The sequence below is a fragment of the Neofelis nebulosa genome, chromosome 9, assembly GCF_028018385.1.
Source record: "Neofelis nebulosa isolate mNeoNeb1 chromosome 9, mNeoNeb1.pri, whole genome shotgun sequence".
In the NCBI taxonomy this organism is placed as follows: domain Eukaryota; kingdom Metazoa; phylum Chordata; class Mammalia; order Carnivora; family Felidae; genus Neofelis; species Neofelis nebulosa.
In genome coordinates, this window is record NC_080790.1 from 52,816,085 (window position 1) to 52,844,012 (window position 27,928).

General features: G+C 42.1%; 2 protein-coding genes across 8 annotated transcripts in view; one reads left to right on the plus strand and one right to left on the minus strand.

Annotated features, from left to right (window-relative positions):
- Nucleotides 1-21,985, plus strand: part of PAIP2B (poly(A) binding protein interacting protein 2B) — a 33,990-nt gene extending 12,005 nt beyond the window's left edge. For 3 of the 4 annotated variants that reach the window (XM_058683774.1, XM_058683773.1, XM_058683775.1), the window contains exons 2-4: nucleotides 13,808-13,956; nucleotides 15,911-16,087; nucleotides 16,997-21,985. In XM_058683774.1, the coding sequence (XP_058539757.1) occupies nucleotides 13,819-13,956; nucleotides 15,911-16,087; nucleotides 16,997-17,053 (372 nt within the window). In that variant the 5' untranslated portion in view covers nucleotides 13,808-13,818 and the 3' untranslated portion in view covers nucleotides 17,054-21,985. Of the gene's footprint in view, nucleotides 1-13,807; nucleotides 13,957-15,416; nucleotides 15,484-15,910; nucleotides 16,088-16,996 lie in introns of those variants that run through there. The other variant, XM_058683772.1, reaches the window with a different exon arrangement.
- NAGK (N-acetylglucosamine kinase) overlaps nucleotides 1-27,928 on the minus strand; it is a 40,576-nt gene that overhangs the window by 6,342 nt on the left and 6,306 nt on the right. For 2 of the 4 annotated variants that reach the window (XM_058683766.1, XM_058683764.1), the window contains 2 exons: nucleotides 26,937-27,034; nucleotides 26,365-26,443 (listed from right to left, as the gene is read on the minus strand). In XM_058683766.1, coding sequence (XP_058539749.1) covers nucleotides 26,365-26,443; nucleotides 26,937-27,034 — 177 coding nt within the window. Of the gene's footprint in view, nucleotides 1-22,339; nucleotides 23,758-25,182; nucleotides 25,519-26,364; nucleotides 26,444-26,936; nucleotides 27,035-27,928 lie in introns of those variants that run through there. The other 2 variants (XM_058683767.1, XM_058683765.1) reach the window with 2 other exon arrangements.

Sequence of the window (27,928 nt, forward strand, 5' to 3'; positions counted from 1 at the left end):
GCTGAATTTAGGCATCACTGAATCTTTGAGTTGAAGAGAAAGAAACTCTGGAAGCCACACCTTTTCACAGAGTTTTGCTTCAGCAGGCTTTTCTCGCTTGTCTACTACCTAATTTCTGTTGTTCCACTGCTAACAGCCTCAGTTTGCAAGTTGACCAGCTGGTCCAGCATTGACTATGGAGGAATAACTGGTATTACAAACAGTGGGTTCGGCAGACTCCCTATTTGGAAACATTTCTGTTTTGTTCCCCTTACTCCCTCAGAAAAGAAGTGGGGTGAGGAAAAGAAAGGTAGACCTAGATCCTATAGACTAGACCAGTGGTTCTGAAGCTGGTCAGAGACATCAGAGACAACCCACAAGCTTTCTAAAATTCAGTATAAATATGGCTCACCCCTAGACCTTCTCCTGCGATGGAGCCTGAGGGACTACATTTTTAATAATTTCCTGATTTTTTTGTCGCCTGCTGAACTCTATGCCTCTGACCAGAACAGTGTTGGTCTCCAGTAAATTTCCATCCGACTGTGGTGAAATAAGAAAAATTAGGACCACATAGTGTTTGTCATAAAGTTAAATTTATTCAATTTAAAGAATTGTCTTTTGCATTGAATTAAGGCCTTCCTGTGTTCTTTGGTGTTGAAAATATCCTTTTGTAAAATGATGCTAAGGATATTTTTACCATCCTTAGTTAAAAAAAATTGCAATTCTATGTCATCTTCAAAATATTTTTTAAAATTTACTGGCCTATGAGATCCTGAAGACTAAGCACCTCTGATCTAATCATTCTTGGAAATTGTTTTTAAGATACTTTGGAATACAAATCCATAGAGGATCAAAAACTTTTGGCTAGATGAGTTTCAGAATTCAGAATTTTTCAAATTTTAGAGAGATGCTTTCTCTGTGTGTTACATAATGCCCCCGTGATCTATTGCAGCACCCTTAGTCACACACATTAGTATTTCTGAGCAAAACAGGAGTATTCACACTAAGTGGGATAAATGTAGGCTATGTATAGCTTCACATCAGTTCAAGTCTTAATGTCATCTGAGTTTTGACATAAAGCATATGGAAAATTTTTAGCTTCTAGAACTTTTTGGATTTTGGAATTGTGCATAAGGAATTATATACATGTTTGGGAGTCTGCTTTCTCATCCTAAAAGGGCTGGCAAGCTTCAGATTAAGTGGAGCTTTGTATGTTTATGGTAGAGAACATAATTTATTATACCAGCATTACTTTGTTCATATTTTCCTTCCAAAGACCTAGTCATTTTGTTAAATAGCATTTTTCTTCAGCCTGGTTTCCCTACTCCCATTAGCAATATTTGAGGAAAATCAGAGTTTAATATCATAAGCATTCTGGAGCTAAAGTGGGAAGTGCAAGAGTATTAAGGAAGTAGCTAAGAGCGTGAACCTTGGGAATAGGAAGACCTGAACTTAAGCCCCGATTCTGGCCCTGACTACATTATCCCTTAGGCAAGGTGTTTAATTTCTGAATGGTGGGGAATTTATCTGAAAAGCAGGGATAATATCAGCACCTATCTCATAGGATTGTTGTGAACATTAAAGAGAGAACATTAGTGAAGTACTTAGAACAGCTGTTATTTTATTCTTGTCTTTTCCCCTTGTATTTGGATGGATTACTTGTTTCCTCCTTGTAACTTGATTGTCCTGTGGTGCCCTTTTATTCCCTTAGACGCCTGGGAAAACTCGTTCAAGTACTTTCCCAATTCACGACTAATTTCTACTCTGCCTTTACAATATAGATGTCAAATTCTGTCTCTTCAGTGGTTTCCACACCAAAAAATCCATCAGCTCCTAAGCTTTTTTTTAATGTTTATTTATTTTTGAGAGAGAGAGGGGGAGAGAGAGAGCCAGGGAGGGGCAGAGAGAGAGGGAAACATGAATCTGAAGCAGGCTTCAAGAACTGTCCTTCTACCGCAAATTAATTTTCAAGGAGTTTCTCTACCCAAAATGGTACCTTTCCTGAAAAGACTTCTAGTGAATACAGTTTTCTCAACCTCATTATGTATGTATTTAGAGTGGTTGCCTCCTTTCTTCCCACTTTGTTGTGGCAGACAATTTTTTTTTCCAAAAATATATCAGATAAAATGAGCATGTGATCCCTTTTGGTGATATTTGTTGAGAATCCATGGTATGAATTTCTTCCAATTTAGATAATTGCATGATGGCAAGCTTTTATGCCTAGCCTACAGTTCTTGAGAAGACTATTATAACCACCTGCTGTTATTAAATGCTAAAATAGTAAACAAGAGCATATAAAAATATTTCCTAGAATAGAAGTAGGGATTTTTTTCCCCCTCAAGAGTAATTTAACCTGTCAAAAACAGATTCTTGAGTTATGTTGTCACTGGCTGTGGGGAATATCTGTTAATACTCAATGAAGAATGCTCAACCACAGATCATAGCCCCTAAGCACATGGGTCTCCTTCCTAGGAAATGAGATTTAGAATACAGCATTCTGAAAATGACAGTCAATAAATTATTTATTGAGGACCTGATGGGCACACAGAGGCATGCTAGAAGCTGTAAAGACTTGATTCTTGCCCTCAAAAATGTCTAAGGGTATAAATAGACTGTTCCCCAAACAAATGAATAATGCTTACGTGAGTATATGTATAATCATATGTAAAATGGGGGTGGAAATAGGGGAGACTTTAGGCAGAGATTATATTCAGGTTTCTACAGTGGCATTTCTGATACTATGCACAGATTGTATTCAGGTTTCCATACTGGTATTTTGATATTACTCTGCATTTAAAAGACAAGTTAAAGCATCATCAGATTAGTCTAAGACATTTAGAGGCCTTTATAATAGCGTATATCTATCCGGAGCTGGCTGGATATGGAGAATTCAGGGTCCCTATAATGACCACCATTTGATGTTATCCTGGGAGGACAGTTGATGGCCTTTACCTGGGGAAGTGGAACTTGAAGGCAGACCTCTGGGGTTCAGAGAACTTACCACTGACTGTAGGCAAGTCTGTTGATTCTACCTTAGAAGTGACTTTAAATGCTTTATGGAGTGCATTTTATGTCTGTTCTAGACATTTCCAATTGGATAAAATCACAGGCATCCTTGAGGTATTGTTTCAAAAAATTTGTGGGTTGTTAATAGGTGTTAGATTAAAATTGTAATAAATTAATAATAAAGGCAATTATTTAATTAAGGAAATGTTTGGTAGTAAAGTTAAATAGGATTCCTCAGAGCAATGAATTTACTTGGCTGTATTTTTGGTTTGTTTGTTTGTTTGTTTGTTTTTTGCAAACAGCATTCACCAGTTTGGGAACTGCTGATGTAGGAATTAGGGTAATTAGGATTTGGATTATTCCACATAGAATTTGCCACTTTATTGAAGGAATTGTCCTTAGTCTTTAGTCTTTCTATACTCGGAATCACCTATGAGAGTTGACAAACAAAAATACAAATGTGGGGCGTTGGTTTGAGCCTAACAGATTATAATATCTAAAAGGTATGATGTGGAAAAGCTTCCCAGTGATTCTAATGTACTCGAGAGATTGTGAACTACTGATTAAGAATATGCCTTCTGGACACTTGCTAACTGCATTCTTAATCCTATTTGAGTATGCTAATAAGCTTTTGAAAGCAGCTCATCAGCTTCTAATTGCAGGTAAATTCACTTCTCTGTGTGCTTAACAAGCACATTGACATTCTATTTGCAAGCCCTTTTCTTGCATCAAAGGAAAATAACTAATGGAGCATTTGTGTATTGAAGTCAATATAGGAAAGCTTAGCAAGGTGATTACTTATTCATTTTTTGTTAAAGTCCATGTAGCTTCTCCAAGAACAAATGAAATGGAAATAGAGGGGACAAGATCATTCTAATTAGAGGTTGACTTGGAACCTGGTTTTTAATCTCCATGTACATATTCTACATGTTTTTCCCACCTCATTCCCCCAAAAAGCTGAACTATTCATCCTGCCTTCTTTCCACCCTGATCTTCTACCAAATGATGGAGAAAACCTGATGGGTTTATTTACTTATTAAAAGAAGGGGCTCTTCGGTGATTCAGTCAGTTAAGTGTTCGACTTCGGTCGGCTCAGGTCATGATCTCGCAGTTTGTGAGTTGGAGCTCCACATCTGGCTGTCTGCTGTCAGCACAGAGACTGACTTGGATCCTCCGTCCCCCTTTTTCTCTGCCCTTCACCCACTCATGCACTCTTTCTCTCTGAAATAAACAAACATTTAAAAAGAAGACTGTAGAACAAGGCAACAAATTATTTTAGCGTAAAGTATAACATGGTATACAAAAATATGTTCTACATGAATTTAAAATGCTTTATGAAATATTTCTTTTATTGCTTATGTAGATTTAAGATAAAACACACGCACAACACACACACACCACTTGCAAAAAATTTAGAAGGCGTTTGGTAGTTTATCCAGCAGCTGTCCAGGTAGGGAGACTTGTATTTAGGGGCATTTAGGGGAGCAAATTTTGCCACCTCAAGATATGCCTCTATGGAATATTGATTGTTTCAAACTGTTTTATTTTTTAAGAAACTGCAGACCCAGAAGAAGCTCTAAAAACTAAGTAGAGACATTTACTTGTATAAGGGAAATCTCCATTTGTAAGAATGTCTCCCTCAGTACCAGGAGAAAGGGCACGACTGAAGGCATGGGCTTAAATCTTAAGGCAGACTTCAATCTGTGTAACAACCTTACCTGTGTTTACTGAGCTTTTCTCGTAACCTTCCATAACTGACTTTCCACTCTCAATATTTCTTTTGTCTTTAGCTGGAGGGTGGTATTTAAGGTGATGGCTTTAGCCATTTCAGTGAGTTACTGAATTTTCCTGGGTCTTTCCCATGTCTACAAGAGGTATACGTGTTAAACTTTCAATTTTCTCCTACAAATCTGTCTCGTGTCAATTTGATTCTTAGACCAGCTATAAGAATCTTGAAAAGTAGAGAAAACTTTTTTCCTCCGCAACAAGTACATAAGCATCCCTGCCACCAAGGGAAGTAAAATATCCTGCCACGTAGTAAGGATGTTTCATGTGGCTTTGTGATGGATAAAATCTCTCTCCTGTTGCTCTTTTTTCCTCATTTCTGACTATATGTTCATCATGCAGCTGTTACTAATTAAGAATCCCTGGCATTTAGATTTTGAATTAGGGAATGTATTAGCTATTCAAAGTATCCCTTCCTGCCTTCCCATGGCCTACACTATCAGTCATTTCTTCTTTCTCCTCTTTTGTAGCCTCTTCTTCATTAGACCATTTCTATGAACATTTAAACAAGCTCTAGACTCTCTGGTCATTAAAAAGTTTCCAGGGACCTCTCACGTCTCTAGTTTCTGTCCATTCCTGTCCCTTTCCTTGGCAGCTAGACTCCTTGAAGGAGTTATCTTATACTTCTTGTCATGTGCAACTCACATCCCTCCATTTGACTTTCCTCCTCATTTCTGTTCATGGAAACTGCTGTCAGTAAGGTCATCAGAGACCTCCATGGTCCTGAGTTCTGTGGATACTCCTCAGCCTTTCTCTTGACCTTTTAGCAGACTTCAACACACTCACCTTACTGGATTTATTAGTTTTCTATGACAGCTATAACAGATTACCACAAACAGGTAGCTTAAACCAACATAAATTTATTCTCTTGCAGTCCTGAAGGCCAGAAGTAAAAACTCAAGATGTCATCTAAACTGCACTCCCTCTGGAGGCTTTAGGAGAGAGGGAGTCTGTTCTTTGCCTCTTCAGCTTCTAGTGGCTACTGACATTCCTTGACTTGTGGCACATCACTCTAGTCTCTGCCTCCGTGGTCACATTGCCTCCTTCTCTTCTCTTCTTTTCCTTATAAGGACACTCATCATTGGATTTAGGGCCTACTGGTATCATCCAAGATGATCTACTTATCTCAGTGTTCTTAATTTAGTCACATCTGCAAAGACCCTTATTCCAAATAAAGTGACTTCCTGGGTTCTAGGGATTAGGATGTGGACATATTTTGGGGGAGGGGGCTACCATTCAACTCACTATACAGAGTTCTATCTTCCCTTGATTGGTGTGATGCCGTACTTTTCTGCTTTCCTTCTAAACTCTATGGCTTCTTCTCAGTCTCTTTTTCTGTATTTTCCTCCTCCTCTACCCGACTTTTAAAAGTGTTCACATGCATCAGGTTGGGTCTTGGATCCTCTTCTAATCTCACTTTGCCCTCTCTTTCTAGGTAATATCTTCTAGTCCCGTGACTTCTATTACAATTTATATAAATGACCACTCCATATTTCTTTATTTAGTCAGACCTTTCCTATTCTTGATGCATATAGACAACCTACTTAACATAGTCATTTGACTGTTTCAGAGGCATTACAAACTTAATGTGTTCAAAATAGAACTCCTCACCCCATTTACCCCCACTCCTCATCACCACCCAAGAAAAGTTTGCGCGTCCCACAGAATTACTTAGTTCAGTGAATAACATTACCATCCACCCAGTTGCTTGCACCAAAGTTATCCTTGATATTAACTTCACTCTATTTCCCCACGTCCATCACCAAAACAACCTAAAATAGTTTCAGAATCTGCCTACTTTCTTCTTACTGCCATTATCTTAGTCTTAAGCAGCCACCGTTTTTCCATCTGGATTAGTGCATTAGCTTCTTCACTGGTCTCCTATTATCCACTCTCAGTCTCTCCAATCCATTTTCCATATGGCAGCCTGGCTGATTTCAAAATATAAATTGAATCCTATTGTGATGCTGCCGGGAACCCTTTTTGAAGGCTTTCATTGCTTTTAGGATAAAATTTTAAATCTTCCGTGTAGCTTTTAATGTCCTGCATGATCTGACCCCATCTGCTACTTCATCTGTCTTCCTTGCCATTTTCCCAATGGTTCTCCTTTGACCCGCCAACTGTATGCATCCCTACTGTAGTTCCTGAGAGTTCCTTCCTGCCTCTGAATCTTTGCACATGTGTTTTCCTCTTTGGAAAGGAAGGAATTTTCCTTGGTCCAAGGTTCTTTTAGCTGGATTAAGAAATAAATTCATATGAGACAGATTAATAGGAGAAATCAAATGTAGTTTCATGTGTATGGGAATCCACACAGACATGAAATTCCAAAGACAGGTGACTTGAAGCTTACATGACATTCTGAGTTAAGGAATTAGGATGGAGTCTGAGGATGTGAAGGGGAGGAAGACCTTTAGCAGGAAGGAGGAATTATTTGGAAAACAAAGGTTACCTTGTTACACAGATAAATTTCTTAGGTAAAGAGGAATCTTTGTTAGGAACTCTCTTCCTAGTACAGGCTCTCCTTTCCAATGTAAATTTAGGCACTTGAGGGGGAGTTAAAGAGCTTTTCCTGAATCTGGTGGGTTTTAGGTGCTTTAATCTCAAAATAATATTTATGCCAAAGTGGCCTATCTTGGGGCTCTTACCTTTGGCCCATACCCTCTACTCCCTATTGCTAGCTAACTTATATTTTTCAGGTATCAAAGAAAGTGTTTCTTGCTCAGGGAAACTTTTCATAACCACCACCCACTCCTGGATTTGATTAGGTCCCCCTGTTGTTTTCTGATATTCCCCTTTACCTCACCTTTTGTAACATGGATCATAATTATTCTTAATTATTTGCTTGCCTCTCTCCTGTCATAATGTGAATATCACCAGGGTGAAAACCATATACCCTCTCAAAGCACCAGTAAAGTACAGTGTCTAAGGTAAATAGGCACTCAAAAACTAATGAGTGAGTGCATCTAATGACCTGAGTTGCTAAGACATAACTGAGAATGGACCAAAGCTGAATCTAGTGTCACATATTTGAAATAAAATAAGAATTTAAACTAATATCCACAACATTTAATTTAAAAAATGGTATTAACCAGACTGAAGGAAGTTCACAAAACTCTAGGAAACAGAATAGTAGAGACGAGTTTTTATAGCAACTGCTCAATAGAATTTTTCTAGATAATTCAGTCGAAAGTCCCAAGTATTTTTCACTGTCAAGCTGTTATCATGGGCACAATGCAGGTTTATAGCTTCTGAAAAATCTCAGGTTCAAAAAATAGCTAGTATTTGGTATGAGCACATTGGATCTGAAAGTTGTGAGTGTTCAAAGTGTTGAACTGATGAAGCACGTGTTGTAGAAATGTCCTACATACATTGAAAATCCTGAAGTTCTTTATGGCTGGGAACTAAGGTCCCTATTTCAAGCCAAATATTTTAGACATGAACCCTTGACCATGGCAAAGTGCTAAATTGAATGCTTAGCAGACCTTAGCACCCCTATTTTGACTGTGTGGTGCTATGTGCTTTCCCATCTTCAGCCCAAATGACAACTCTTATTTTCTATTTTCAGCATGTTTGTCATGTGTTTAAGAGGGAAACTGAGGTGGAGGGGGAATAAATGTCAAATAGTTCTCAGATTTCATAGTGCAGTATAGATCCAGGCCAGACATAAACTCTTTTTTCTGCTATTGAGGTCTAAATCTTGAAGAATTTCTTAAGCAGTGACCTACTTCAAACTGCACATTTGTCTGCTGATTAAATAAGAGGAATAATGTGGCAACTGATGATTTGTGTGTTGGAGCTAGTCGTCATTGTTTATCAAATACCTACATTATCTATCGCCACATGATAACTTACCACAAAGCTTAGCAGGTTAAAACAACAAACATTTATTATTTCACAGTTTCTGTGGGTCAAGAATCTGGGGGCAACTTAGTTAGGTGGGCCTCTAACTCAGAGTGTCTCATGAAGTTACAGTCAAGTAGTCAGCTAGGATGGCTGTCTCATCTGAAGGCTTAACTGGGGGAAGATGAACTAAGCTTACTCACATGGTGTTGACAGGATTCAATTCCTTTGTCACATAGGCCTCTCCATAACATAGCTGACAACATGGCAGCCATTCTGATTTGTGATCCTACTTTTATAGCCAGGCATTTCCCCCGATTCTGGAAGTTTTGGAGGTATTTTCTTTGTCCCCTCTACACTAGGATGTCACATGATGTGCCTTGATGTGGGTGAGGATCAAGTGAAATAATGGATATAAAAGGTCAAAATAGGATGGTTAGAAAAACACTGTGCACTTAGAGGGCAAGCATAGTGGATGGTGAGCTAGAGAGGAGCTGGGAACAGAAAGAGAATGTTACATGAAACTCTGGAAGCAGGAAAATCAGGGAAGTTATGGGCAATGGTCCTGTCTTACCTGGTGTCTTCCCCAAGTTGGAAGGTATCCCCCAAATGCCTTACCTAGGAGTTACCAGTGTCCAGCAAAAGCTCCCCATTCCCCCCTCACTACTAACGTCTAGGGGCACATTAGGCACTAAGGCACTAGGGCCCACAAACCAGTGTTCTTGAGCTAAGCTGGCAAATCAGCTTGCTTAACCTTTGAATCTGGTACTTTCTTTGGTCTTAAATATAGCACTATCTAGATTTTTTTTTTTTTAGAGTGAAGTTGGACAGATTATGCACCTGAAGTCAGAGTATAGATATGAAAGTACTTAATAAATTGTTAAACATTATACAAATTAAGTTGTTGCATTGCTTCTACTTAGAGAAACCCAAACTCTCCAATTGTGTGGAAAACACAGATAGAATGGTATAAAATGCAAATAAACACTCTATATAGCCCACTGAGAACCATTTTCCTAATATTAACAGTCCCATATCTCAATGTTTTCAACTTCTCTAAAGTATTTGCATTAAATTGGGTGACATTCCCCATGTTGGGATTATGGTATGTTTCCATTCCCTTTCTCATGAGGGAGAGCATCCTGCAGTTTGCTCTCTGTATTCCACCGTGCTCTTGAGTCAGACAGGTTATCCTATTGTTTCTCTGCCTTCTCTTTTTCCTTATGGTCATGTGCACTTAGGATTTATTTTTTTAGGGAAAGGCAGATATTTTAGAAAACTGAATACTGGTTCTGTCTGAGTGATTTCCGTACTGATGGGGAGAAATCGCTGTGCTGCTTATAACCCACTGCGAAATGAGCCTTTGGAAATATAATACTGTTTAACCTGCTACCGAGCAAGGGTCAGGTTCTTTAAGAGTCTCTGTGCTTAGGAATACCCCACTTACTTATGCAGTTGCCCAGGCATTTAGAGCAGACTTGCCTCTATCATTGTTATGCTGCAAATGGTGGTGGTCAAAATAAAGAATTGGTTTCCTTCCTTCATTATAGAAGTATTATTATAGAGCAGTGTTTGGAATAATCGTTGATTTCTTTTGTCTTTATTTAAAATATGTTAAACCAATGTATTTCATACGAGGCACCCTATTTATTTAAAATTTTTTTTTAATGTTTATTTATTTTTGAGACAGAGACAGAGCATGAACAGGGGAGGGCCAGAGAGAGAGGGAGACACAGAATCTGAAGCAGGCTCCAGGCTCTGAGCTGCCAGCACAGAGCCTGACGCGGGGTTCGAACTCACGGACCGTGAGATCATGACCTGAGCCGAAGTCGGATGCTTAACCGACTGAGCCACCCAGGCGCCCCGAGGCACCCTATTTAAACCAACAGTGGGGTGCTTGGGTGGCTTAGTCGGCTAAGCGTCTGACTTCAGCTCAGGTCAAGACCTCATGGTTTGTGGGTTTAAGCCAGGCATCAGGCTCTGTGCAGACAGCTCAGAGCCTAGAGCCTGCTTCCAATCCCGTGTCTCCCTCGCTCTGGGCCCCTCCACCACTTGTGCTCTCTCTCTCTCTGTCTCTCAAACAAACAAACAAAAAAAATTTTTTTAAACCAACAGTGAAATAAACGGGTTCTGTCATAAATGAAATTCTTTTTGAGATATCAGTGAGTTGGTTTTTCATCTCTTCTTTACTCTTCACAATTCTACCTTGTCTTTTAAAAAGATTAGATTTTATGGGGCACCTGGGTGGCTCAGCTGGTTAAGCGGCCGACTTCGGCTCAGGTCATGATCTCACGGTCCGTGAGTTCGAGCCCCGCGTCGGGCTCTGTGCTGACAGCTCAGAGCCTGGAGCCTGTTTCAGATTCTGTGTCTCCCTCTCTCTCTGACCCTCCCCCGTTCATGCTCTGTCTCTCTCTGTCTCAAAAATAAATAAACGTTAAAAAATTTAAAATAAATAAATAAATAAAAATTTAAAAAAATAAAAAGATTAGATTTTCTAATGTTCATAACAGGTTAGAAAGTTGCAAGAACTTTAAAGGGGAGTGAGCAATAATTTTTTAGTGCACCCAGGCATAGAGAAAGACTTTTTTCATGAATCTTGCCAAGATGGAAATGAATGAAGAAAGAAGTTGTTAAATAAAACTCAAAGATGCCCCAAGGAGGATGGAGGTGGGGATGGAGTGGAGATTGAGATTGTGAGCCTCCTCTTGCTTATTGCAAAGTGAAACTCTAATTAGAGGAAAATTATGCATATGAAACAATACCATTAAGTAGTATTAACACTCGTTAGGTGCAGGAACTTAGAGGAAGGAAGCAGGGAGTAAAGACTGCAGTGCTTTTGGAAGAATGGTTAAGATTTAAATAAAGAACAGGAAAAAGACACATTCCAGATGAGAGCAAACACATCAGTGTGGATTTGGAAGCCAAGTAAAAGCAACTAAAAGAGATACGTATGTACTTTAAAAAGCCATAGACAGGCAGACATACAAGATGTAGACAAAAATTAAGGCCAGCAAAAACTGCCACCAAAAAAATTAAGCAAGTAAAACTAATATAGTATTTTTAATTTATAAATTCTTTTATGAAAAATAAAAATCTTGACAAATGTAATACAAGTTCTTACAACAAATAAAAGGTATATATCCTGATAGAAAAATGGTCAAAATACTTTAGCAGAAAAATGACAAAACAAGAAATAAAAATGGCCAGTAAGTATATCTCAAAATATTCGACCTCAGCACAAATCAAAGAAATGTAAACATAAACAATAAATGGCAAGTTTTCTCTTATGAGACTGACAGCGGTTTGAAAAATAATAATACCTGGGGCATTGGGGTGGCTCAGTAGGTTAAGCGTCCAACTCTTGATTTCAGCTAGGGTTATGATCTCATGTTTCATGAGATTGAGTCTCACATCAGGCTCCACGCTAACAGCTCAAAGCCTGCTTAGGATTCTCTGTCACCTCTCTCCTGCCCCCCACCCATGCTCTGTCTCTCACAAAATAAGTAAATAAACATTTAAAAAATAATAACAATACACACGAATGCAGAGGAATAGGTACTTACTACTGGTGGGAATTTAAATTCTTATGGCAGTGTGGCAATGAATTGAGGGCCTTAGAAAAAACGTAGTTTCCATTGGTGCCTGGGGGGCTCAGTCTGTTAAGTATCCAACTTCAGTTTAGGTCATGATCTCGCAGTTCAGGGGTTTGAGCCCCACATTGGGCTCTGTGCTGACAGCTCAGAGCCTGGAGCCTGCTTCAGATTCTGTGTCTCCCTGTCTCTCTGCCCCTCCCCTGCTCATGCTCTCTCTCTCTCAAAAATAAATAAACATTTTTTTAAAACCACATAGTTTCCAATATAGCAGTTCAGTTTCTAGGAGTTATCCTAAGGAAGTCATTGAAAAAGATGAACACAAGATGTTCATCTAACCTTTATAACATGGAAACATTGTAAATATCCCAAAAGACAGTATGGTGATATTAACACAAAAATGAGAAAATGCAAATGATAGAGCATCATGCTGTTACTCTAAGAATGGATGCTTGGGGAAAGTGTGTGCGTATATGTGCCTGCATACACTTAGGGGACATCAGAGAGGTTATATGCACTACATCGTTAATAGTCTTTAACTCTGGATAATTGGACAACTGGTAACCTTAATTATCTCTTTTTTGTTTATCAAGACAGCGAATATGTGTTACCTTTTGAAATTTGATTTATAGGGGCGCCTGGGTGGCTCAGTCGGTTGGGCGTCCGACTTCGGCTCAGGTCATGATCTCACGGTCCGTGAGTTCGAGCCCCGCGTCGGGCTCTGTGCTGACAGCTCAGAGCCTGGAGCCTGTTTCAAATTCTGTGTCTCCCTCTCTGACCTTCCCCCGTTCATGCTCTGTCTCTCTCTGTCTCAAAAATGAATAAACGTTAAAAAAAAAATTTTTTTTTAAAGAAATATGATTTATAGAAAAACAGCTTGAGAATCAGAATAAGGGGCAGTTGCTTACAATGTTCATTAAGAATGCATTTTTTTGAGGCACCTGGGTGGTTCAGTTGATAGAGCATGCAACTCTTGATCATGAGTTCAAGCCCCATGTTGGGCATGTGGTCTGCTTAAAATAAAATAATCAAAAAAATGCATTTTCTCTACCTACTTAAACATTAACGAAACTGTGTGACCTTAATTAGGTTCTAGAACCTGCAAAAAAGTTGGCTTGAAAAGATTCCCCCTCCCTCACTTGCCTAGAAAGGCTAACTAAGCCTAGACATTTTTTCTTTGAACTCTTTTTTTAAAATGTTCATCTATTTATTTTGAGAGAGAGAGAGGGAGAGAGAGAGAGAGAAGAGGGGGCAGAGGGGGAGAAAGAGAATCCCAAGCAGGCTCCACACTCCGCGCAGAGCCTGATGTGGGGCTCAGTCTCATGACTGTGAGATCATGACCTGAGCCAAAATCAAGAGTTGGACGCTTAACTGACTGAGCCACCCAGTTGCACCTCTTTTAACTCTTTAAGAATTCTACATCTGTATAGTTGATAATTGCAGAATATGGTTAATTTTATAACAGTTACAGGCTAATGGTTTCTGTTCATCTATAGTTAGTAACTTTGACTTAGAACTTCAGAAGCTTCTGGAAGAATCTGGATGTTGTAGATTATCATTTCCTTGATCCTTGTATCATTTTGTCCTTCTTTTTTGCTCCTGTTTAGATTCTATCATAATGAATGGATCCAGTGTAGCCAATACATCACCTAATGTAAAATCCAAAGAGGACCAAGGATTAAATGGGCACGATGAGAAGGAAAACCCATTTGCAGAGTACATGTGGATGGAGAATGAAGAAGATTTCAACAGACAGGTAAAGAAAGAAGTGGAACGGCTTTAATATCTTGCCATCCATCTGTAACGAAAGAAATGGATTTGTTGGCTTTAGAATAATTTAAAAATGCATGGAGGCCTGGTCTGGGTTGACCAAGGAGCCTCTTCAGCTGGTAAGACACCAGAGTAACAGTACTTTGGAGGAAGATCCTGATTCTTTTCTCTCACTTTGATTACAAGAGGCTCTCGTGCCATGGTGATCTGGTATAGACTTCTGTGAAACAACAGCTGTGTGCAGACAGGCCAGCCTGGCATGCCCCCCTGTCCCCATGGGAATTAAGGGACTGGCAGAATGTGTGTCTGAGATGGAGAAGTGTGCTAGGTAGGAAAAGGCTAGACTGTTTGAACAAAGGTTCAGCAGTAACCTGTTGTCTTGTATCTCTGTGATGTTGATAGCCCAAGGTAGGCATTCCAGGTAGACAGTGATTCTGTGACCACATGGTTCTTCCGTGGTGTTTCTCTGCCATAGCAGGGCATTTATCAGCTGAGTAACTGAAGGATAACCGAAAGTCTAGCCACTGGGAAATGGGGAGAGCTAAAGGCCGAGGAAGAGATCTCCTTTTAACCAAGTGATGCCAAAGTGTTCACACCCCTTCTGGGGGCTGTTACATGATGAATAGTAATGTGGCCATCGCCAGCATGGGAGACAGGATGTGATTTTAACTGAAAAGCCTGGTGCTCTGGAAAGAAGGAAACAAGTTTATCTGGGCAACCAACAGTTTCCACCCCAGTCAGCTCACTGTCATGATTTGTGTGAACAGCACATAGACCATGCTACCCATCACATCCCTGTGCCCAGGTAACTGTTTTTGTGGCTGCGCCAGTGAGTAAGGGTAGATTTAATAGGGAGGAGCACACTGTGATGCTCCTGTGTAGAGGCAGGGCAGATCTTGAGCAGTCATGTTAAATCTTATGGCTTGGAAATATGTTGTGCTTGTTGTTACTTTAAGTACTTCAGACTATCTAATTTACTTGAGATCAAAGTGTGGCTAATTGTAATGCCACTATTTTTACATCTTGTGCTCCTGGTGACTTTTGAATTCATGAATAACTGTATGAGCTAGTCTGGGTGATTGTTTTTGCTTGACTTTCCCTCTGGTGGTGGTGCTAGTGAACTGTGAATCTGTCACCACGTAGGGTAGCCCACGGGAAAGGGATAGCCAAATGTGAAGCCCAGGACCTGTTAAAATCACACTTAATCTGCAGAGTGAACCGTACTCTTTACTATGAGTTAACAATGCCTGCAAAGAAGGTGTAAAATATCCTAGATGTATATTGCTTTAGATTAAGGCAATCTTTAAGAAATACAGAGTTGTTTAAATATTCATATTTTTCCTTGCTTTGGAAGGCTACCTACATCGATGACATCATTTTCTATTGGTTTGCCAAAAAGTGTTCTTTATATCTTTCTAAGGTTCTGAAAGTATTTTTCTCCTTTAGGGGCCTCATTACCAGAAAAGTGGGCCAGAAGCTGGGAGTTGGTTTTGATTTAATCTCCACTATCCAGGTAGTGGTCTAGTTCTGTAATTCCTGTACCTTTTTCGTACTTATAAAATGGGAAATTTAAGAAGAATTGCTTCTTAACAAGGTTGAGAAAAGAATCTCACACTTTAAACTGATTTTCTGTAAGCGCCGTCTGAATGAAAAGTATTTTTGTCACATATTTGAGATGTTAGAAGAGGTACGAAGACCTTGACTTTCTGCTATTCTGAATAACTGTTTCCTTAGTCTTATTGTTGATAGAATGTGGTTGAAAAAAACCAAAAATTATATTTTCTCTGGCCAGTCATTCGAAGCATCTTAATTCTTAGTAGACCTCATACAAGATCATTCTTAATAGCAGAATAAGGACCTCTGAAAGCAAGAGGCAGAAAACTGGAAGGGGCAAGTCCCACCAGGACGGTAAGTCTGAGCTCATCCCCTTTGCCTGCTAGGTGGAGGAGGAGCTGCAGGAGCAAGACTTCTTAGACCGCTGCTTCCAGGAGATGCTGGATGAAGAAGACCAAGACTGGTTTATCCCCTCACGAGACCTGCCTCCGGCTATGGGACAGTTGCAGCAGCAGTTAAATGGACTGTCAGTCAGCGATGGCCATGATTCCGAAGACATTTTGGTAAGAGCCATATGCAGACGCACACGAGACATAGTGAAAAGAATATGGGATTTGGAGTCACAGACTTCCCTTGGGGCCCTATACCCTTGGGCCCATCTCTGGAGCCTCTGAGCCCCTGTTTCTTCACTCATCCCACGGACACGCATAAGAGGGTGCGACGAAGGTGCGTTGTGCCGCATAAAGTGCCGTGAAAACACGATTGTCGCAGCAGCGCCAGCTTTTATTTTCCCCAGTGGGCTTTTCAAAGTAAAATTGGGATTAAGGGTAAGAATTGGAACACAGAGGAGGTTTGGTTTCAAATTAGCATTTGCTCTTGTTGTTCTTTCCTTTTACTGTTCCTCAAATCTGTATTTATAGTTTCGAACGATGCGGTTATAAAAATTGCCTGTTCGTTTCGGAAGGAACATGACTCCTAAGGGGCCATTTCCCACTTAAAATTAGAAGACTGGATAAACCAATTTCCTGCCTTTCATGTTTACTTAAAGTCAGAATTCTGTGAGTGGCTTAGTTCTCCCAGAACTCATGTTCCAAATGACTGTGCCCCGCGGTTTGCCCAGGTCCCAGGTTTTGGACTTTCACAAGACAGTGGATCACCAAAGAGAAAACAGTGAGGGGGAAAATAAAGGGATTGTGGTAACCAAACTGGTTTGGCGGAATACTCTGATTTTCATCGAGTTAAGGTACTCAGTGAATTGAGAAATTATTTTTGGAGTCAAACTTCCAAGCCCCTAATGAAAGCGTCATGAAGGGAACAGGAGTGTAAAGCAGGAAGGAGAAAATGAGGTTGGTCAAGGCTTTATATGTCAGGAGCCATTGAGAGCAGCCCAACAATAACAGCCTGGTAATAATGGAAGCATGCAGAAAATAACCTTGAAAGTGGGATTTATTATCTCTTGGTTCTTCTTTCAGAGCAAAAGTAACCTGAACCCGGATGCCAAGGAATTTATTCCGGGAGTGAAGTACTGAACTGACAGAAAGCTTTGAGGAGAACTTGTATGTCCCCACATCTGGGGACAGTGCTGCACAAAGAGGCAGAGCTGAAGAGGGGGGTGGGGTGGGCGAGGGGTGCACAGTGGGGAAGGGGGACAGTGGTTTAACTTGACACTGTGAGTGGAGTAACTAATGTGCTCAGTCTTACTCTACAAGCCTCCGAGTCTTTCTCTTTTGTTCTACAGACTTTGGTTTTGGGCAGTTTCCTATTATTATTATTATTACTAGCTTTTTGAGTTAAGGAAATTGCAATCTTTTTTTCCCTTTATCAGGAATGTTCTGCTGTGTGTGTTTAAACAAAATAAGCTGACCAAGAAAGTCTGGGTGTTTAAGAATGCCCTTCTCACCCTGCTGTACACTTACCAAGGGCAGTGAACACCTGGATAACTACTTATCGAGTCCGTTAAGCTGGATGAGAAGAGGGACGAGTGGAAGAAGCAGGTGTTGCAAATCAGAGTACTCGGCCCAGCTCCCTTGACTCCCAGGGCTTTCCTGCAATGAACCGGATTACCATGGCCTGCCAAGCCCATGTCTCCTTGCCTGAAACCCCATTCAAGAAAACACAGATTTAAAGTACTGGGTTATGGTAACTCTTGTGATGGCTAATGGAGGTTGTAAACCAGCAGGGGGGGGCTGCGACAGTGACTGTCCCTTGGGTCGCTTGGGTCACTCAATCACTGCTGACCTGTTCTTAAGCCTCTGCTTAGAGCCATCACCGAACTCATTATTCATTATTTACGAGGTAAAAGAGCTCTAGGATGGGTTTGTCACTTCGACTCTCATGGCATCTAGTCCCCTATCTCCTTTCCGCCCCAACCCTACTCTGTTTTTAAGGAAAGATACTGTTACCAAAGGTGAAGCAGAGGCATGCTGTGCGGGCCATCAGCTTCCGCCTGGAGAAGTCAACCTTGAATCCTGTTAGTTGTGTCTTAAGAGTATTTTGACAATTTTTTGCCAGCCCTGTGAAGACTTGGTCCTCCTGATATCTTCCCTTATTAGTAAATTATTCCCAATAATTTTGCCCAAGTAAACATATTTTTCTGGACACCAGCAAGAAGCTCCATTCACAATTTGGATGCTTCTCCCCACCTTACAGAATTATACAAAAGAACTCAAAAAAAGCCTGGGAGAATGAGTCTTGGTTGACCCGTGTGACCATGTGACCCACTGGTACAATTTCAGCAATTATAAAGTTTTGCTGTTCCCCGACCCCCAGCTTTGCAAGTTTTCTAGGTTGGGCTCTTCGGGTATGTTCCTTTTGTCTTTCCCGACTATAAGTCACAGGGGTTTTGGCTGATACTCATAAGGAATTAAAATGGGCACCAGAAGCTGCCTTTGTGTGATAAAGATGTAGATGGCAGAGTTAGGTCTAAAAGAGAACGTGTCTTAGTCCTGGCCGTTCTCCCAGGACAAGGATTTGCAGAGGCCCGAGGGGGACAGTGGCTTCTGTGTGACTGCCACTGTGTTGTGCGACGGGCCTATTAGGAAAAGGCCATGTAATGAAATAAAGTCTGTTAAATTCAGTATGTGGATACGGGACAGAGGTTGGAAGGAAAGGACCAGCGTCTAGAAAGCTTAGGAATCTCTCCCTTTTCTTATGTGCTTCCTTGTTGACTTTTTGAACAGCTGCAGGCTAATGTCAGTTTTAAAATATGAACCCACATCTTTCCCTCATTTGAGTCTATAGGATGGCATTGTTTGAAGGATGGCCCTTTTTGTTACGTCCACGACATAGGAGAGTAGCTTAAGGAGCTTGTATTGCCAGACATGCATGTTAATTCCTGAAGCCTCTACCCTGAGAGAATGGAACGCTTAACCCATTTTCAGGGAGGCCTCTGAATAAAGAAACTTCTTTATTCCAGCTTCAGCTTTCAGCTGGGGTTGTTGCCTGTAATAGGGAAAGGGCCTTGGAAGTGTAGGAATAGAGGTGTGTCTGTGCTGGGACCCCCCTTTTCCTCCTTCAGTGTCCATTACCTTATCCAAGCTCAGAGTCCTGAAGACTGTTGGAAATATGTTGAGACTGCAGAAAGAGCCGTTTTCTAGAGTGTGGGTGTCTCCATCACAAAGATATAACGGATTCTCGTGTGCCTCCCAATCTGGAAAGTCCTATAAGGATCCAGATGGAGCCATTTCTTCATTCTGAAGAAGGCTTGTTCTCCTGACCAGGATAGGCTAAGATACTATGTGCGGTCCAAGTCCTGTCTGCTGTGGAGTTCCATTTTGGATGCCAGTCTTTAGCACGGTTTCACGAGGCAGATTTGGTCAGGACTAAGAGAGCTCCCTGCCACATGAGCAGTGAAACCTGAGGGCTGGACTTTCCAGTCCTATCCAGACACAAGAGTGTGCTGACTCCAGGATCAGGAGGCAGCCAGCAATGTGACTGGCCCCTTTCTTAACGAGTAGGCTCGCACTGCAGTTTCTTTCCGTAGCCTGGCTCTTTTCTCCATTGTTCAGATCTTGTGAGGCAGGAGCACAGTTGTCACCCAGATCATAGGCTCAGCTAGAGAGTTTGCCAGCTCCTTAGCAGAAAAATTCATGTGGGTCTCGTTGGACCTTCACTGGGAAAAGGCTGGGGGCCTCTGTCTCCAACTTTTGCCCTTTGTAGCAAACATTCTGACTGCGTACCAGCTGGGGCATCTTTACCCTTTAAGGGCAAGGCTGGTATTTCTAAGTGATTATTTTCATGTTGAATTTAAGCTACTACTGTGTTTAAACTTTTCCTATTGGCAACTGAAGTTTGAGGATTTGCATAGAAATACAATATGTATTTTCAACATGTGCCAATTCTGGCAGGTCCCAGTGTTAGTTTATTAGTGACTGATTTCTGAGTCTTGTGATTATTGGACTCTCAAACTCCAAGATGAAAATGATTTTATCTCTTGCTCTTCAAGAGAAAAAAAACAAATCGAGGAAGTGCCTTTTCAGTTTCTCCACGTCTTTGAACTGCAGCGGAAAATCTGACGGACACAGCCTAGGCCTAAGCACCTGCAGCTGTGGGTCCTTGGGCATTCCTGACACAACAGCTGACTCTGGGGGTCACGTATGGTCAAACTAAAACGGATTGTAAGGAAAAGGCTGGACGTTTGCAGCACCTTTGGTTCTCAAAGTCAAAACAGCTGGGGTCTCTTTAAGAGGCTAACTATGGCCTAAAAAATGTTTTCAGTGAAATACTAAGCAGCATTTTTTAAATTGTGTACTGTCCTAGTGTGAGTTTTGTCTTGATTTTGGAGAGGCCGAGAAGTAAGGTCACTAAAATAATCTGGCAATTATAGATGTCAGAGAGGAGAGCTGTGTGAAGGAGGAGCTGAAGGAAACAGTTTGACTGTGTTAGTGCCGCTACGGACCCCACGTAGACACATCAGGCACCCAGGAATGGACGCTGCTGTGATTGGAGGGGACAAGTGTTCTTCGATAAGGGTCCCAGCATCACAGGTTAATAATGTTGGTTGGTTTAGGTGACGTGTAGCAGACTTCTGACAAATCTGACCAAGATTTGGGGGTGTCCACCTATTGGGGAAGACTGTATATCTATCCCCAGCCACTCCCTGGGGGTAATGCGTGCGTTTGGGAAATGAGTGGAGAGAACAGGAGGATTGACCCAGATCTGCTGTACGCTATGCTATTTACTGTAAAATGGTACGTTTTCACTCTGTAACTCAACACTAAGGGATAATCCTGCCCTGTTGATTGTGAGCCTTCAGAAATGTTGAATGCTTGATGTGTGGTTTGGGAAGCAGGGATTTTTTTGACAACTTTATTGAGGCATATTTTACATATAAAATTCACCCATTTCAAGTTATTTTAGTAAGTTTCCTGAGTGGTAGGAAACCACCATCACCATACTCACCTTTACAACATTTTCATCCTCCTCCCACCCCCAGATCCTTCGTGCTCTTTTACATGATAATCTCTTGTATTTCTGTCTCTATAAATTTGCCTTTTCTGGGCATCATATAAATGGGATCCTACAAACTGTGGTCTCTTATTATCTGGCTTTTCTCACTTAGCATATTTTTGAGTTTCATCCATGAAGTATAACTTGCGTTGGTAGATTCTTCCTTTATAGTGCTTGGTAGTATTCCATTGACAGATATACCACAGTTTGTCAGCAGGTAATCTTTTAAACTTGGATTTCAGCCTCCTGTGTTCTGAACAGAACCCTCAGAACACAGAACTCCTAGGGAAGCTGCTGTGCATGTCAAAGAAACTGCTTACCAGAACCAGCTTCGTCACCAGAAGCTCCACATGAGGAGCCTCGACTGCAGAAATTTTTATAATTTTGCAACTTCTTTTTTATAAGGAACTTTCGTGCTGTCTACACATCAGGACTTTTGAAACATCTGATAATTTAATGAGTATGTTTTGAGTGGACACAAAAGTGAAACCATCTGTACTCTGTTGGTATTTGATCTTCTTGAACTGGATGGAGGGGATCTCTGAACTTTCTGAATACAGTATTGTCTCCATTACAAAGTTGAGCATGTATTAAAGATTGTGCTGCCTCTGTTGGATGGATTTGGAGAAGACAGCCAGCAGAGGAGGTCTCGAGAAAGGGAGGGGAGCCTGTGGAACAAGAAGCCCTGAGGGTCTACGCATGGCTCACCCATCGGTGGTGTGGATGGCATAGTGCTGATGGTGCCCGCGGCAGCTTAGTGCAATGTCTTGACTTTGGACTGTGATCCCCGTTTCACAAGTGTTTAAAAGCTGTTTTTGTTCCCTCCCCCTCCCCAAATAAACATTACAGGGTAGTTACTAATACTTCTTTGGGGGAGGGGGAGGGCTTTAAAATTGAAGAAAATGATTTTCATAAAAATATAAAAAATGGGGGAAAAGTTACTTTTTAAAAATTTTGCTATACAAACCAAATGGCAGCTGTGGAAAGTCTCAATAAAATGAGAATAAATTGCATTTACTTCTGGCAGCATACTGTTTTTCCTAAGGTTGAATTATATGTCCTCATACAGGGAGTGTATGTGTGGTGTATGTGTGAGAGATTTCTGTCCCAAGATGGAACGTGGTTTTAGTTGCATTTTTCATTCTAGTGTTAGGAAGTAGTAAAAGCATTGACCTGGAATCACCATGCCAAGTGAATCCCACCTCCACCACTTTCTTAGTGCCTTCAGCCTGCACCTCAGTCATAAAGATGTGACACCTCCCTCCTGGGGCTGTTGTGAAAATCAGACTGCATTTAATCTCAAAATACTGCTTGGCATAGGGAAGGTGCTTCATTCTTAGTGGCAGTCGCGGCAGTAACATGCACAGTTTGTTTCTAATGTTTATTTTAGAGAGTATGTGCGCACGGAAGCGGGAAAGGGGCAGAGAAAGAGGGAGACAGAGGATCAAAGCAGGCTTCTCACTGACAGCAGAGAGCCGAATGTGAGGCTCGAACTTGTGAACCAAGAAATCATGACCTGAGCTGAAGTCGGACACTTAACTGACGGAGCCACCCAAGCATCCCTCTGTACAGCTTTGAACAAAGATGATTAACAGGAAATCCTTGGAGTTGAAAGGAAGTTAAGGAAATTGGATAGCTGTTCTCTTCCTGCCTCTGGGGAAAACAGACTCCGATCTAGAAAACATGTAAAAGTTCTATCTGCCTTTCAAATCCTGAAAAAGTCGGAGACCCTGCTAGGTACCAAGGACTGACCTAGGTACCAGAGCTACCGGGTTAACAACTGGACATTGTCCGTTCTGTTGTGGGGATGTTTGAGAACTCATATTTATTCAGGTTACACCTAGCTTGAATCTCCCAGTGATTCTCTTGAGGGGCTTTGTCATATGACAAAATCGTCAGACCCGCCCATGGCTCATGGGCCATGGGTTTTGCTTCGAGTGCTGGTTTTCTTTGCTGCCTTCTTAAAACCAGGATTTGGGGGTGGGGGGTGGGGGGTGTGGAATCTGAGCTGATTTGCCTGTTTAGACCTTTTTGAAATACTATAGTTATGTCTATTCATTTATTCACATCCTTGAAGATGGGAATGTTGTATTCATTAAAACATTTTATTAAACTTAACTGAAGTAGATTACAGAAAAGCAGATATTGAAAACATGCAGTTCCATAAATTTTTGTCCATAAATTTCATTCACTTAAAACATTTTATTAAACTTAACTGAAGTAGATTACAGAAAAGCAGATATTGTAAACATGCAGTTCCATAAATTTTTGTCAACTTCTCAGTTGGTATGAGGTATAGGGGTGTACTCATTTTTATTATTTTTTTAATTTTTTTAATGTTTATTTATTTTTGAGACACAGAGAGACAGAGCATGAATGGGGGAGGGGCAGAGAGAGAGGGAGACACAGAATCGGAAGCAGGCTCCAGGCTCTGAGCCGTCAGCCCAGAGCCTGACGCGGGGCTCGAACTCACGAACCGTGAGATCGTGACCTGAGCTGAAGTCGGACACTCAACCGACTGAGCCACCCAGGCGCCCCTCATTTTTAATCCTCAGAGCACCCATCACAGCCACGAGACATTCAGTGCTTGCTGAATGAATGATATAGATGAGGCTGTGCTGTTGATGAAATCCCACAGGTAGAGTAAAGCAGTGCTGGCTTCATTGGAGTCCCGTCTTGTTCCATGCTTTTGCTTGGTCACAAGGCTTTTTGAGGCTCAGGAGAGATGAATATATCCATCTCTAACGCCTTCATAGCATGGAATCCCATTAGTTACTCCTGGTATCTTATTAGGGAAGGACATTATAAGTTTAAATAAAAGGTGGAGAAACTCATCACAAATCACTGACTTTCTGCACCACAACCTCTGGTAACAGGGCCCTCCTGCTGGAAAATTACACTGGATGAGGAGATAGGAACACATTTGACCTTGTGCACTTTAATATTGCCTTTATTTTTCTCAACTAACATTTATTCAACCCTTATGCACGGGGACTAAAAAATCAATTAAGATGTGCTCCTTGCTTGGCTCTAAAACCTGTAGTGTCCCACTGGAATAGCAGAGCCTAGACAATGAATGGTAAGGAAGAGGGATGCCCATATTCTTGAAGAATATGAACTCTTATATTTATGTTCTATTTGTACACTCCACCAATGAAGTTTTAGATTCTAAATCCAAAATACTGATTGATCCTGGTCCTGAGATCATGTAAAAAAACTTCTCAAAGTTTTTTACATGTGCTGGACCTCTGCAGCACAAATCACTCAAGGTATTCAGCAAAAATGAACATTTCCACCTCTTCTTTGACCTACTGAATCAGACACGTTATAGAAGAGAAAGACAAAAGTCTTTTGTGTTGATAACACAATCTAGAATAACTGATGCACATAAGCTTGAGAACCAATGTCTGATACATGGTCCATGCCTTCTAACAGCTTACACTCTGAACATCTACAGAAGCAGCCACTGTGGACAGAGATTCCATCTTTGGTCTTCACCGAGCAGCATGGGCAGCAAAACAGGAAGCTCGGGCCTGGTCTTTACTGATCAAACTAACAGTATCCAGGGGACAGGAATCCTATCTGCTCTTCACCGATGTTCATGATTTTGTGTCACACAACAAATGCCAAATGTCTTCTATAACCAGAGCCAGGCTAGGAGTTACCAGGAATATGGAGGCCACCTAGTTGTGTCTAATTGGCCTTCTTGGATCTAAGTCATCCTCATAACCTCTCAAGAACTCATTCGTGGGGAAAAACTGCAAAATGTGCTGTTTACCTAGAGGCACCAAATCCAGTGAGGTAATTCTCTGAGACCAGAATGGTACTGTCCCCTAAACCCTACCGGGGCTCTCAGGAGGTGAGGGTGTGTCTAAGGTTAGTCCCTGTGATGTTCTCCACAGAAAACCTTTCGCTCCTTAAAAATGGCTGTATAGGCATCATTACCCATTTTGACAGGAGACAACTGAGGTCACTGTTTAACTGGCAGCCGCACAGCATGTACATATGCTAATGTTGGGGGGGCTGGGGAGGGATGGCACACGTGAATGTTCTGTGCAACTGCGTGGCAAGCAGATCGCAAACCACAGGCCAAGTACCTGGGCACAGGGCTTTAAATCCTAGACTAAAACCATTCCTGAGCTTTATAGGATACCTACTGGCAGGTGCCCTGAGGATGTACACAGCAAGTGTGCTTGATAACACAATCCAATTGGGGAGTGGGTAAAGTGTGTTTATTTTCTTTCATATGTGTTTTTCTTTAAAAAAAGAAAAAAAAAAGGAAAAGGAAACAAGCCTCCTCCTTTCCAATACTCAGTGTCCACTGGGCTTGTAGTGGTAGAGCCAGGGCCAGCCCCCTAGGAGAAGGTGTAGGAGTAGAAGGCAATGGCATTGGCAGTGTAGTCCATGGGGAGGAGGTGCCCAATATGCCTGGCCCCTAGGCTGGCTCCGCCCAGGGCAGAGGAGTGTTGCAGCTTCATCAGGGTGAAGCTGGAGAAGGAGTTCTGGGCCTGTTTCTCTCTGCCCCGGGTCAGTGCCAGAATGAAACCTGGAGGGAAAGAGGGCAGATGATGGAGGTGACAGCAGACCAGCACCCTGTGGTTGAGACCAGGAGAAGGTGGGACAAAGACAGGGAAAGAAGAGGCCCAGGCCCTGAGGCATTCCCACACAGGTCTTCGAGGGGCCCACATGCCAAATCCCTAACAGACAGGGCAGCAGGGTACAGAAGCCCAGTAATGGCTGTGGGGTCCTAGAGCCTGCAGCCACCAAGCACCCAATGCCAGGAACTCCAAGGAAGCAATGGGGTCCTTGAACTACTTCAGAATGTCTAATGGAAACCACAGTTACCCGAACCAACCAATGCTGGGTTGGTTTCCTTCTGGCTGGGACTGTGTTGACTACAAATGTCACCACATGCTGGTCAGTAGCTCTCATTTTAAGTGAGGTTTATCTTTAATCTTTAAAAAGTGGTGCATATTAGGGGCGCCTGGGTGGCTCAGCTGGTTGAGTGTCCAACTTCAGCTCAGGTCATGATCTCGAGTTCATGGGTTCTAGCCCCGCAACGGGCTCTGTGCTGACAGCTTAAGAGCCTGGAGTCTGCTTTGGACTCTCTGTCTCCCTCTCTCTCTCTGCCCCTCCCCTGCCCATACTCTGTCTCTGTCTCTCAAAAAATAAAATAAAATGTTTTAAAAAAGTGGTGCATATTTAATAAATCCTTTAAAAAGAACATCGTTTAAGACTTCAAGGAAGCTAGATGGGACACTGTATAAGGGCTCCATGGCAGAGTGAAGGCTAAGGGCTATGGCCTATCCAAGCCTCTGGGCCCAGGTCCCAAGTCCTCCCTGAGCAGGCAGCTTTCCCAAGCACCCCCTTCTGCCACCCACCCTATACTCACCTTCCCTTAGCAGCTCCCAGCTGTTCCACACAGAGCCCACACACAGGATGGGGAGGCCCATCTCCCTCTGGAACAAGACCTGGCAGAGAGCAGAAATGGCTACTGGGGGTGACCAAACCTATCCAGTGCTGAAGTGGGGTAGTTTCTTAAGTCCAGCCTACCCTATCCCAGTTATTCTCCCTCTAGCCAAGGTGTATGGAAAATAAGGGAGAAAAACAGGGGGATTCATAAAACCAAGGGAGGGAAAGGAAAGGAAAAAGGGTTAAGCAACAATACAGAGGAGGGAAGGGAAGAGATGGAAATCGACAAAAACATGCACCACATTAAACCAATTTACTATATACAAATACAGGTTGCAGGCCGGCCACAGAGGGGAGGCTCTGGACCCAAGAATTTCCATGTGTTACAGACTTTATACGGAATTTTTCTCATACCCTAAGCTCATTTAAAATTGTGCCCCATTTACAGAGTTTGATAGGACAGTCTCAACCCTAATGAGAAAGAGTCAAATCTGGCCCTGCAGCATCCCACCTGCGGGGATAAATGAGGATTCATTTCCCACCTCAACTCACCGGGTCAACCTCAGGCAACACAGCCACAATGTGTCTGCCCAGCATCTCCCCAGCCTTCCTGAAGATAAAACGGGAAAGGGGATCTCCTTGCTGAGCACCTGGGGGAGAGGGGAGGGAAGGGAGCTGGTGAATACCTAGCGAGCTGCCTGTCCTCTGCTATTCCCTCTGTTGCAGGGCAGCAACAGGAGTACCCATAGCTAGCAAAGTAGGAATGGATGCCCATCTCATTGGCATGTAGGTAAGCAAGCCTCCAAAGTGGTCTCTCCATCCTTACTCCCCTGCCCACACCACATACTCCCACCTTAGGAGGGGTGTCCTGTTATGGAGGAGGTTCATCCCACGTGCATGAGAAGGGGCAGCCCCCCCCGCCCCGGAAGAGCACAGTGCCACCTGGTCTGTACTCCAGGTTACACAGTTACTGAGTCTATCCCTGAAGGTCTCTCACCTCTAGGGACCCAAGACCTTACTTGGGCAGCTGGCTGGTGCTCCTGCCTCCCCGCCCCCCTAAGCCCCCATCCAACAGCCTGCTGTTGGTCAGCCCCTCCCTAGCTCTGCTCTGAAAGGGTCTCAGTCCAGCAAGACCTAAGAGGGTCCTATAATGCCATGAGGCTTTAGGAATCAAATGAAAGGAGTATGAACCTTATAGTGGAGAAGCAATGTGCAGGCAAGCAAGCCCTATGGTTTAGCTTCTCCTGACACCCAGCCCAACAGGCCAAACCTCTCTATGACCTCCTAGGTTTTTGGGTATCATTAGTTGTTTTGTTTTGTTTTTTTTGTAATTATAGATGTGACCAAAGAATTGCTTCATAAATTTCTCAGAAACAGAAACATAGCCTGCACAAGCCATAACAGCTGTCAAGAAGAGAAACATAGATAATATAAAATAATTTTCATACAACCCACGTGTCCTTCAAGCTCCATTCCAAGGCCCACCAGAACCAAGGCGCATGGGGGCAGAGAACTGAAATCACTTGGTCAAAGGGAAATTAGCT